The 13,127-nt window shown below is 35.7% G+C and overlaps 1 protein-coding gene across 8 annotated transcripts in view; it reads left to right on the top strand.

The window, feature by feature from the left end:
• The window catches only part of ACSL4 (acyl-CoA synthetase long chain family member 4), an 82,575-nt gene extending 73,793 nt beyond the window's left edge, over positions 1 to 8,782 (top strand). For 7 of the 8 annotated variants that reach the window (XM_077987801.1, XM_028841781.2, XM_015127978.3 and 4 more), the window contains one exon: positions 5,911 to 8,782. In XM_077987801.1, coding sequence (XP_077843927.1) covers positions 5,911 to 6,068 — 158 coding nt within the window. In that variant the 3' untranslated portion in view covers positions 6,069 to 8,782. The remainder of the gene's footprint in view (positions 1 to 5,910) is intronic. The other variant, NM_001261550.1, reaches the window with a different exon arrangement.
• Positions 8,783 to 13,127: the final 4,345 nt, after the last annotated feature.

The raw sequence follows: 13,127 nt of genomic DNA, 5'->3' as shown, positions 1-13,127 counted from the left end.
TGGATAACACCAGCATATAAGGAATGGATGAAGAAAGAGATGTGTGTGGGAAGCATGATTGGCAAGATGCCAGGAGAGCAATGCCCATGCAGAGCACTGCTAAGAGAGTTTCAGGAAAGAGAGTAATCAGCAGTTTAACATTAGCAGAAAGGACTGACAAAGCTTATTGGAACATTGATTGGAAAATTAAAGAGATTAAAAATTAATGCTCAAGTTCAATAGTAGGCTTTTTTCCCCCTTTTTCCCAACAAGGGATTCCATTTTTTTTTTAAGTTTCAATGTTGTCAATATAACAAGTATATATCGTTTTAAAAATATCAGTATTATGGACTTGCAACAAAAAGCAGCCCATATTGTATCCCTCTTTTCCCCAAGTCTCTATCTGTCTTCAACTTTAGTTGTTTTTTTTAAAGTTTCTGGCATTCGTCTCCATTTTTCTAAAGAAAATGGTTATATTGCTCCTTCCTGAATTTCTCATTTATGATGTTGTAGACTTTTATGGACCACTAACCACAGAAGATGATTTACCTTTCTTATTACCATTCTCCTCCCCTTCCCCACCACACTTTTTCTTTTCCAATATATAGTACAATTCGCATTTTATCCCCAGGTTTCCGTTATGACTATGAAAATATTCACAGCTGAATTACATAGTGTTTTATGATTATATTTCCTTTCTTGGACAATTTTTTGTGTTTCCCTGGATCTTAAAATTTCCTCTCTTCATTAGTTTTTTGTATACCTATTCTTAACTCTTCCTCTAAACTCTGATAAAATTGTAAAAATTCTCCCTAATACAGGAAAGGATAGTGTGTCTGTATTTTTGTTTTCAGAGACATACTTCTTAGAGCCCTTTATCCTTGTACTGAAATTTAGACTATTTGCTCCCCAAGGCTTCCCTTTACTATCATCCTGGGAATTTCCTTTGCTTCTCTCCTATGTTGGATCCTGTTTCCTGGATCTCATACCTGTCTTTTTCCTGGTTTACTTGCCAGTTTGGGTAGAGCACATCCTTCAGCAGCTTCCTGAGAAAGGTGCATGGGAGGTAAATTCTTGAGACTGTGCTTGCATGTCTGAATATGTTTTTATTCTGTCCTCACCCTTGAGATGTGTCTTGGCATAGCTTAGAATGATAAATTCTAAATCATTTTTCCTGAACACTTTGCAGACTTGGCTTTGTTGTCTTCCAACTCCAGTGTTGCATCTTGATTCCCATTCCTTTGTGTATGATCTATTTTATCTCTCGTAGCTTTCAGAGTCATTATGTTAATTTCTGGTGTTTTGATAGTTCATAATGATGTATCTTGGTGTGGGTCTTTGATCATTTATCATTGCGCATACTTGGGGTGGGCCCTTTCAGTATGGAGATCTCTGCCCTTCAGTTCTGGGAATTGTTAATTTATCTTTTGTTTGTTCATTTGCTTTTTTCCCCATAATTCCCCCCACCCTGTATGTCTGTTTCTGGGACTACTTTTATATGGCTGTTGGACTTCCAGCTTTCATCCTCTAATTTTATTATCCTTTTTAAAATTGTTTATTTCTCTTCTTGTTTTATATTCTGGCAGAGTCTCTCAACTTTATCATCCCTTCTGTCTACTGAATTTCCAGTTTCCAATATCAGAATTTTAATTTTCAAGAGCTTGTTCCTGTCCTCTCAGTGTTCCTTTTAATAGCACCCTGTTGCTCTTTCATGGATGCAGTCAATGCATTGCCTCTTATTCCTCTGAGGATACTAAAAGGAATCTTTTAATGCAGTTTTCCTCTCCTGTTATTGTCTCTTTTACCTCCAAGTTGCACTTTACGCTTGCTTTGGTCATTGAGTTGCAAGTGTCTGCTGATCCTTGTATGTCCGTATTTAAGAACCAGGTACTAAAAAACTGTTTGGAAAGCTTACTGGGCTTCACTGAAAAGGCATTCCAATGTTAGTGTCTTTTTCTCTTAAGTCATTCTATTTCTCCAAAGGAGATTTCTCCAGTCTCTTGCCCGGTGATATTAGCCTGACTGCCAGAATTCTGGTACCCAAAAGAGGTAAAGGAGTTACTGGGGGGATGGAAGAGCAGTGGTTCTCACCCTCACTGAATCCTTCTCTTTTCAGCTTTACTCCCTCCTTCTGTTGTACCTAATGTCCTTGAGTCCCGAGTCTCTGCTTCAGTTTTTCCAAAAAGTAGACCTGCCTACAAATGGCTTTGGGAAGAGCAGCACAGGGTGAGGGAGAACTATTCTCTAAACAGGCTGGAGCCCGGTGCTGCTGTTTCCAGCTTTACCCCTCATCTCTATCTTCAGAAACACAGGCTTAGAGGGCACTTGCCCAGGCTCTACTGTGAGGGCAGTTTGCTGCTTGTTGGCAACCTCTTTTGTTGGTAGTTGCTTTGGATCCCTCAGCCTTAACTTAATTACCAAAAATTCCTTTGCTTTTTGTCTTCTAAGATTTTGTTGCACTTTCTCATTCAGTGCCCTTTTTCTCTTGTTTCACTTTTTGCCTGGTGGTTAATACCTTTTTCATTTTTAAATTATTCTAAACAATTTAAATTCTTTTTTAGGCAGAACAGAGAAAAACTGTATACTCTTCATGTTCTGTTGGAAGCTCTTAACCTAGTTTTAACCCATTGTTTTTCTCTTACAAATAAAAATATCATTTTTTTCTGATTATAGGTTATCTATACTCATTATAAAATATTGGACAACAGAATATTATAAAGAAGGAAGTCAAAATCACTTGAGAGTAGTTTATCTTTGGGTGGTGAGATTACATTTTGGTATATATACTTAACCTGTCAACATAATCAAAGTTTTTCTATGTCAGTAAATAGAAAATTACAGTATCATTTTAAATACTAAATAGTCCCAGTACATAAATAGCCATTTAAAGTCCCTGTTATATTTTTAGGTGAGTTTCACCTTCTTCCCCATCACTGTAAACAAATATAACACGAATCTTGTATACTCAATTATTTTCTTATGTGATTATTTTCTTAGTGTGAATTCCTAGAAACAGAATTTCTGAGTCAAAGAGAATATATATTTTAAAGACTTTTTTCCTCATTGCCAAATTGCTGCCTCTCCCCAGGAAAACTGAACCGGTTTATATTCCGATCAGAGATACATGAATATACCTATTTCCCTAACTCTGGACTCCTATTATTTTTATTTATTAAAAATATTAACTACTTAGGTTCCATTTGGGATTAAAAATATAGTTTGTAGTAATAGTTTTTCTATCCGAAAACTAATTTCTCCCCAAGAATAATTTTCTGAATTCTAGATACTGTAAAGTTTTAAATGACAATTGCCTATTAACATAAAATTGAAAAAGCTTATTTATTTTATACCTATAAAAACAGTGTAACATAATATTTCCTTCTTCAAGATAGTTTTGTTATAATATTATTGACATAACACACTTTCATATTAATGACACCAAGCTCCCAGAACCTTTTTTGATACAAAGCCTGATTTGCCTTCAATATAGTATTCCCAAAAATATATAGTATTTTCTTTAAGTATTTAAGTATAGCATTTCAAATACAGTATTTTCTTTAAATATAGTATTTCAAGAAATATATAGTATTTCAACCAAAAGGCTAACCATCAGAGGTGCACTGTCGTTATTCTTAGCCATCCTCTGAATATATTAATGGATTAGAATGTGACTTGAATAATTTTCCATTGCATATTTAATTGTGTAAAAGCAACAATGGGGGAAGTCAAGCTGTATCCCACTTTGTTAGAAGGCAGAATAAAATCCTAGGACCCACTAGGTCCTCATAACTTTCCTGTGCTTGGAGTGAGGCATGTAACTCATGATTTGGATAATGAGTGGTAATCATGAGCTAAATGTATAAATCATAAGCCTTTTGTGCCACAAAGGATTTATCTTGCCAACATTTTGCAAATTATAATTTCGGAGACTTATGCAAAAAAGTGTAAAATAGTTTTGATTTTATTCAGCAAATCTGTCGGAAGTTATACATCTTTCATAGCAGGCCTCTTCATATTTTAAGTATAATTGTGTGAGGTATACATAGTATCATAAGAATGCAAAATACTTGTTTTTGGGTGATTTGAGCGACTTCCAATGGCTATGAAAATCAATATTTGCTGCCACCTGCAGGTCACGTTTCATAATGTTGTAGTTAATTCAGATAAAAATGCCACATTTTTGTTGGTTTTGTTTGTTTTTCCTTCCCCTAACCTTTCTCACTTGTTGGCAATTTATTCTATTTACGGGAAACTGTGATAGCCCATTGCTTCCTATGGCTTGGGGTATTAGATAATGTTTAGGAATTTTCAAGATGAAACCTCTATAGCTGTCTTTATTTCTTTGGCTTTAAAGCAGGAATTTAAATAGAAAGATTGTTTTCAGCCTGCTTTCATTTGCTTGTGTGCAACTGAAATAATGTGCTTGCCTTGTCCCAATCTTGTCAGTGTTTCTGGACTAGTACCTAGGTATGTAAGAAAAGTAAAATGAAATAAAAAATTGGGGGGCCAAATCTATACCTGAGAATTTAACTGTTTACTTGAGTTCTAAATGTGACCTTGGGAGCAGATAGGCTTATTTTATGAACCTCTGTGTAATTGAGCTGTACTTTATTAACAGAGTAGACTTGGTTAATTCAAGCAAGTTTTATGTTCCTTTATGACCTATTCAGGCATTATTTGTAGGAAGTTGGTTCTAAGTTAGATTTAAAAGATATTTTCATACTCAACTTTATATTTTTCTGTCATTTTAGTGAGAAACTCACTAGTTCAACCAACCTTTCATAAAACAGACTAGTACTAGAAAAGAACTTCGGTGAATGTGAGTTCTTTGTGCTTGCCACTGAAACCAAATCATTTCTAAAGTCATCTAGGCTATTTTTTAGTAGTTTTTAAAAATGTGCCAATGTTTGCTTCTTGGCAATTGCTGTTTTAAATAATCACATAAAACAAGGCTCATCTATTGATTAACATTACTGTTAATAGGCCTCCATAATTTAAAGAATTACCCTTGTAGTCATAATAAATAACTTGATGGCATATAATTTATGGAATTTGAAAGTATTAATACTACATTAATTATCTTTATGTCCTTCCTTATATTTTTTCCAATATGTATTAGGTTGTCTAACTCAAATACAATATTCATTGCATCAGTTTTATACCATTTAAATATATGAAATTCACAATCCCCTTTTTTATCTGTATTTGTATACTAAAATTTATAAAGAATATTTGTCTAGAGAATTTTCTGTAGAATGAATTAATAAACTTGTATGTATTTATGGAGGGCTCTCAACCCTATGGATGGCAGTGAAAAAATCAAAGACCTTGCTTTTATGGAGCTTACATTTTACCTCCATGGCAAGACAAATATATAATATGTTGGGTGGTGATAACTACTTTGAACAAAGCATAGTGTTAAGAAGATATAGAGAGACAAAGGTACTTCTCTTTTGTTATGAGTGATCAGGGAAGTCCTCTCTGGGGAGGTAGCATTTGAGCAGACATACAGATAAAGTATGGAAGTGACACACAACTGTATTGAGAAAGACCATCTCAGGCAAATATAAAGTCTCTGAAGAGGAAGATGTGTGTGTTTGTGTGTGTGTGTGTGTGTGTGTGTGTATAATGTGTATATGCATGTATATTAAAAACCACATAGACTAAAACTATCCAACTGAAACAACTTATGTATACTTTGAGAAATATGAAATGAAATTGTAAGGTAGAAGTAGCATTAGTAAACTATCTAGTATACCATTAAATAAATTTGTGGTGATTGGTGATTCAGCACCTGAATCATCTAGGTAAATCCTGAAAAACTCATATTTTATTAATTGTTTCTCCTTCCCCTTCTTTCCCTGTCCCCACTCCTTTCTCCTCTCTTTCCCCCCGTCTCCTTTTCTCCCATCTTTTCCCTTCTAATTTCAGTGAAATTGGAGCGATTTGAAATTCCAATCAAGGTTCGATTAAGCCCAGAGCCATGGACCCCTGAAACTGGTTTGGTAACTGATGCTTTCAAACTGAAAAGGAAGGAGCTGAAGAACCATTACCTCAAAGACATTGAACGAATGTATGGGGGCAAATAAAATGCTCTCTTATTGACAGTTGTGCAGGAGGTAGCCTGGTGGTTTTTCACTTCTAGAATATTAAGCCTTTGTTGAGCTGTTAGAATGTAAGGTATATCATTCTAAAGATACAGTAAAAAGAAAACAAAACCAAAAGTTATTAAAATTGTTGTCCAGTTTACTTTAACTTAGTTTTGCATAGTTCTAGTGCAGCTGAAATTGAAAAGTTATTTCCCTTTAGCTGTGTTATTATAGAGCAGAAATTCTGTTTTTAAAAATTAGCCTAAGATATACTTGTTTTTGTAAAGAAAAATATTTAATGTTGAACAAAATAAATCGGAGTTGGAGTAGAATGTAGTTTGAGGAAATTCGCAGCTTCCAATGCCTCTTGTCTTCCTATTTCAGAAGAAGTTTAAATATTAAGCATGACAGAAAATATGTATTAACACTACTCAAAGCAAAAGTGCTACAGGGCTTTAAAATTCTCTTCCAACCATTTATCTTAAAGGAAAAATTCAATAGTAATATAATACACAAAATCAAATAATACCTTAGAAGGTATTAAGATTATAATTGTTGCATAGGTTAGATATAGAGTCATTGTAATGTTGTGAATAATTACAGTGCCTAAAGTAAGAATAAAACAACATATACAACACCAAAAAATATCTAGTAATATATTTAAAGGGAAATTGAGCTGCTTTTTTGAAACTTTGAGATCTAAAAATAACTGTAATTATTTGAATGACTTAAGAGGAAAGTACATTGTTTGAAATGCTGAAAATTGCCTTTCTGTGTTTATTCAAACTGAAAAGCTGAGACCAAGAGCAAAATGACAGGAAGGTAAAAAGTTAACAGGCAAACATTTTCTCTTAGAAAAGATGATAAAATCGTAAGTATTTGGAATTAGAACCCTTGCACAGCACTGAACCTGGGAAAGAGATTTAAACTCTGAATTTATCTTTGATAACAGGGATTGCTTTTAAAATGTACATGTAGTAAATTACATTTGTAATTTAAGGTCTGTTTGCTGTTGCTGATTTGATTCTTGATCAGTAGTTTGCATTTCAGGAAGCCTTTCATTTTGCTTTAATTTTAGCAAAGCGGGTTATAATGAATGACTTCCCCAATATCTTGCTTGAACTTACAGGTGATTAACTTGGATGAGTTTTGGGAAGTTAAAGGGAAGAAAACACTGTTACCATTTTTTCCTGTTTGGGAAGAGCTTAGAAACTGGAAATACTAGATTTGGGAGAAGGGCAGAGTTACTTGATAAGGGACTGATGTTTGTGCAGTAACTTGGGAGTGTGGTTTCTTTTTGAATCTTTAATTAAAACCTGGGATTATATATCCCTGATAAATATTCACACTTGAACCATAGTTACTGTAAAACACAAAAAATCTTAATACTGTTACTCTTTGCACTTTTTCTTAATCATTTTATATATATATGCATATATACATATATATATGTGTGTGTGTGTGTGTGAGTTGCTTATGTTGTTTTGTACAGATGTGGGCCACCATTGCAACAAAATAAATTCTTTTTGCTCTAAAATATTTATAAAGAAAATACTTAAATGTTATGCATATGGTGGTAATAAGGGAAAAATCAAGTATTATAAACAAGAATGAAGGTTTTTGTAAAGATTTCTGTTCAGTGTTTTGCAAGGTAAAATTTTAGGCAAGTTTTCCCTGGAGTTATGTGTATGTGAGTATTCTCATTCTTCCCAACTTGCCTTTGAAGAGTGAAAAACCATTATCATCAAGTAGACTACTATTCAGCTTTTATTCCTGCCCTGCTGTTTACCCATTAAGAATGAGTTTCTTAGACTTTTCCAATATGTGATTTTTTTTTCCCATTTAGAATGGTGATTTTAAATGTGTGAGTGCATGCACTGTCTTATCTCAGATATTTGCACCCTCGCTCCGTCCCCGACTCCCAAAAGCTGGAACACTGCCAACTGATCTGTTACATAGGTCCTGTAGAAACACATCATTAACACTTAAGGTTGGGTGCTGCTAATTCTTTGCAAAAATCCAAACATTGTTAAGGGACCAGGGAGATGCCACTACCCCTTGATTTTCCATCCAAAAATATACATGTTTATGTAAGCAAATCTTTCCATATTCATAGTGACTTTTCAAGTATTTAAGACTAAAGATTTTGATCTCACATTTTTATACTGTTTAAATTGCTCACAATTATTACATATATGTCAGCCATCAAATAAAGTTGTACTTTAAAAATTTACTACAATATGGACATTTCTAAGTCAAACACTTGTGACTTTTGCTTTAATTCCGTGAATGTTCCTGCCTCCTTGATATTTGTATTTATTCTTTTTTTCTCTAGAGTGGAGGGTATAATTGTGTGATATTTCAGAAATATAGATAAATGATTCAAAAAGTCACAGTTAAGGAGATTCATGTTTCTCTGATCATGAATAACTGATTAGTGATTCTTGCCTATATTTTCCTGATAGCATATGACAAATGTTTCTAAGGTAACAAGATGAGAACAGATAAAGATTGTGTGGTGTTTTGGATTTGGAGAGAAATATTTTAATTTTTAAATGCAGTTACAAATTATAATGTATTCATATTTGTACTTTCTGTTAAAATGCACGATTGCAGAATTGTTGAGATTTTGTGTTTATTCTTGATGAAAAGCTTTGTTCTTGTTTTTAAGTTTGCACTCAAATCTTAAGAAATAAATTCACCCATGTTATCAAGCCAATTTGTACTTCATTATGCATTGAGAGAAAATCTCCAAGTCTGAAGATTATTAGCCAACGTTTTAAACATATATTTTTAAAGTACTCATCTCCAAGTTTGTGGAATTGCATTAAGCAGTTAAACAGGCTTGTATAGTCCCATCCTTTAGTTCAGAGTATTTGAATCCCAAACTGTTACTTTGATCCAGTCAATAGAGTAAAACCCCTTTGTAACACTGATACTTTGGGACAAAACATGGATTGTCAGTAGGTGCTACCAAATTATAACTGCTACTTTTAGGCTAATTAATATTTTAGAGAGAAATTAATTTGAGTTATATGAGGGTGTGTATAAAATGGCATTAAGAGCTCTATTTCCTGGCTTTGCCACTGTAGTTTTTGGCAAATTGATTAACATTTTGGAGCTGCATTTCTTCATCTGGAAAAATTGGGTTGATAGGATCTGCCTAATAGGATTGTTGTGAGAGTTAAAATGTAAGGTGTTTAGAAAAATAGCTTATGCTAGCTATTGTTATCATAATTATTATTGTATCTAGACACTATTCATCAGTCAGGTTATTTAAAGTATTGACTAGCATACTCAGGGCCTTCAAGAACTGACTTCCCCTGAAGATTTTGTGAAAAAAGTTCTAGATCTAGAGGTCAGGAGACCTGGGTTTATTGACACCAGCTTTGTAACCATGGGCCAATCTCATAACCTTAGCCTTAGCCTCAGTTTCTTCTTCCCATTAAAAACACACACACACACACACACTTCAAAAATGATGCCTTTTGCAAAAAGGGAAACACAAATGACAGAAGAAATAGGGAACACGATAGTCCTTATGGTCCATCATGTCTAGCTTTAGTATTGTGATCTTACTGTTCTAAGCTCTATTTTCTTAAATGATGCCCTAGGTTCTGAGTTTCCTATAGGGCTGTGAGACTATGGATCACAAGAAGTTGAGGATTCTACTAGGTATAAGGAGTCTGTGACTCTTATTTTTTAATTATTTATGTATTTTTGTCTTGAGATAGGGTCTCACTCTGTCACCCAGGCTGGAGTACAGTGGCTCCATCATAGCTCACTGCAGCCTTGAACTCTCCTGGGCTCAAGCAATCCTCTCACTTTAGCCGCTGAAGTAGCTGGGACTACAGGCACGCACCAGCATGCCCAGCTAATCAATTTTTTTTTTTTTTTAGAGATGGGGTCTTGCTATGTTGCCCAGGCTGGTCTTGAACTCCTGGCATCAAGCAATCCTCCCACCTCAGCCACCCAAAGTGCTGGAATTACAGATGTAAGCCACAGTGCCTGACCCTTATGTTTTTTAAAATTTTAATCAGGGTTTTGCCCACATAATGTAAAGGAGTGCTTCCAAACTTCTTTTTATTGTGATCCACAATGCTGTACACACATTTTATGAAAATATTTTGTGAAAAAACAATACTAATGAGGTGCACACTGGTTTTCTATTCTATTTCATTTACTTAAATGTTGGCTGTGACTCACTAAATTGATTTAATTACCCTGTAAAATAGTGCTGCTCAGTAGAACTTTCTGTGAAGTTGAAAAGATTCAGTATCGGCACTATCCACTGTAGTGCATGTGGCCGTGGATCATTTAAAATGTGGTTATTATTGGCCATGCCCGGTGGCTCGCACTTGCAATCCCAGCACTTTGGAAGTCTAAGATGGGAGGATCGCTTGAGGCCAAGAGTTTGAGACGAGCCTGGTCAGCATAGTGGGACCCCAGCTCTAAAAAAATAAATAAATAAAAATAAAATAACAAAAATTTAAAAGATCTTTTAAAAAATAAAATGTGGTTAGTATGACTGAGGACCTGGATTTTTATTTTTATGTCCATGTTGGACAGCATCACTCCAGAGAGATTGTAAGTCACGGTTTGAAAAGCACAGGTTTAAAGGCAGCTGTTACACAAAGTCGCTGAAAAACAGCTATCCACTGCCTTCATCCTCCCCCCATTTCCTCTGCCTCAGAGGCAACCACTTTTAACTCTTAGTTGATTATTTTGGTATTTACCCTCTTGTATCTAAATAACATGCTTGTATCCCTTCTTCTTAATTTTATCAACTTTTCAGTGTACACAGGGACACTTCTCGTCCTCTCAATATAAATGCATAGTTGGATCAATAAGTCTTTACATTATAATAACTGCTATTCAGAGCTGAAAAGTAGTGGGAAAACAATGATTCATTTTCTTCTGCACTTTTAAACCACTGGAACTAATAATTGTCTTTCATTTGCTTGGTTTTCTATGCACTTACTGCTAATTCTACCGCAGGCTCTGCAACTAATTGCTTAAATCTCTCTCGACTTCCAGATAACAAGAATTCTAACAATTTCATTTGGAAAAAAATCTCTCCTAGAACCAGATCATTTGCCCTCCTTTCCCTGGTGCAGGGTCTCATCCTGAGACTTCCCTTTACCTTCGTCATGTGTTCGATCTCCTGTTTTCTGTATCCCATGTCTTTTTCTTACTTGGATTATCACTTCTCCTTGATAGAATACATTCTACAGTACCTTACTGAGAAGGGATAAATGGGAAATAATTGGAGACCTTAACTGATAATTTGGTTGGGTATAGGATTGAAAATTTCCTCTCCATGTTGAAAGCATTATTCCACTGTCAATAAGCTTTCCATCTTCTCTCTCCAACAGGAACTTCCCATTCTAGTTCCCTCCCTCCCTCCCTCCCTCCCTCCCTCCCTCCCTCCCTTCCTCCCTCCCTCCCTCCCTCCCTTCCTTCTGTCTTTAGACCAATTTATTTTATATCCTTTTAAAATATCATCCAACAAAAAACAATGAAGTTTACATCTAGGGCAGATATACGTAACTCAAGGCACTTGTAGTCCATCATGCCCCTTGAATAACAACTTTGCTGTTGAAATTTCTTAAAACTTACCAAGTTAAAAAGCTGAGTGATGCAAAAGGAGGAGTATTTTAGTGTAATCTGTAAATTGGCTTTTCTAAAAAAGGAAATACATCCTGTTTCCCCAGATGGGTAAATAAGCAAGAGCTACATGCAGCAGTGTCAGTAGTAAGACATTTCTCAAGTCTTTTCAAATGAATTCAAATGAATCAAAGGTGGGTATGGGATAGGAGAGAAAATTGATAGAAAAACATTGACACCATAGCAATATATTTAGATAATTTAACGTTTAAAAAGGCAAGAGGCGGCATTTCAGTAGCAAAGTGCTTAGTAAAGAGTACATTGTAGAGAGTCATACAAGAAAGTATGTCATGCCAGTCACAATGGCGATTATTAAAAAGTCAGGAAACAACAGATGCTGGCAAGGCTGTGGAGAAATAGGAGAACTTTTACACTGTTGGTGGTAGTGCAAATTACTTCAACCATTGTGGAAGACAGTGTGGTGATTCCCCAAGGATCTACAACCAGAAATACCATTTGACCCAGCAGTCCCATTACTGGGTATATACCCAAAGGACTATAAGTCATTCTACTATAACGACACATACACATATATGTTTATTGCAGCACTATTTACAAAGCAAAGACTTGGAATCAACCCAAATGCCCATCAATGATAGACTGGATAAAGAAAATGTGGCACATACAACCCATGGAATACTATGCAGCCATAAAAAAGAATGAGTTCATGTCCTTTGCAGGGACATGGATGAAGCTGGAAGCCATCGTTCTCAGCAAACTCAGGAACAGAAAACCAAATACTGCATATTCTCACTTATAAGTGGTAGTCGAACAATGAGAACACATGGACACAGAGGGGAACGTCACACACTGGGGCATGTCGAGGGGTGAGGGGCACAGGGAGGGAGAGCATTAGGACAAATACCTAATGCATGTGCAGCGTAAAACCTAGATGGTGGGTTGATAGGTGCAGCAAACCATCATGGCACATGTATGCCTATGTAACAAACCTGCACGTTCTGCACATGTATCCCAGAACTTAAAATAATAAACAAAAAAAGGGGCCAGGCATGGTGGCTCACGCCTGTAATCCCAGCACTGTGGGAGGCTGAGGTGGGCGGGTCACGAGGTCAGGAGATTTAGACTATCCTGGCTAACATAGTGAAACCCCGTCACTATTAAAAATACAAAAAATTAGCCTGGCGTGGTGGCATGCACCTGTAGTTCCAGCTACTTGGGAGGCTGAGGCAAGAGAATTGCTTGAACCCGGGAGGCGGAGCTTGCAGTGAGCGGAGATTGCACCACCGCACTGTAGCCTGGGTGATAGAGCAAGATTCCACCTCAAAAAAGAAAAAAAAAGAGGGCACATAAATGGCTCAGCAGCAGGATAGGTAAAAGCCTCAAAGGAAAAATGATGTCCTCGGTGTCATTGTTCTGGGAGGAATAACACAT

The sequence above is a fragment of the Macaca mulatta genome, chromosome X (assembly GCF_049350105.2).
Source record: "Macaca mulatta isolate MMU2019108-1 chromosome X, T2T-MMU8v2.0, whole genome shotgun sequence".
NCBI classification, from domain to species: domain Eukaryota; kingdom Metazoa; phylum Chordata; class Mammalia; order Primates; family Cercopithecidae; genus Macaca; species Macaca mulatta.
This window is presented reverse-complemented; position numbering and strand designations above follow the sequence as displayed.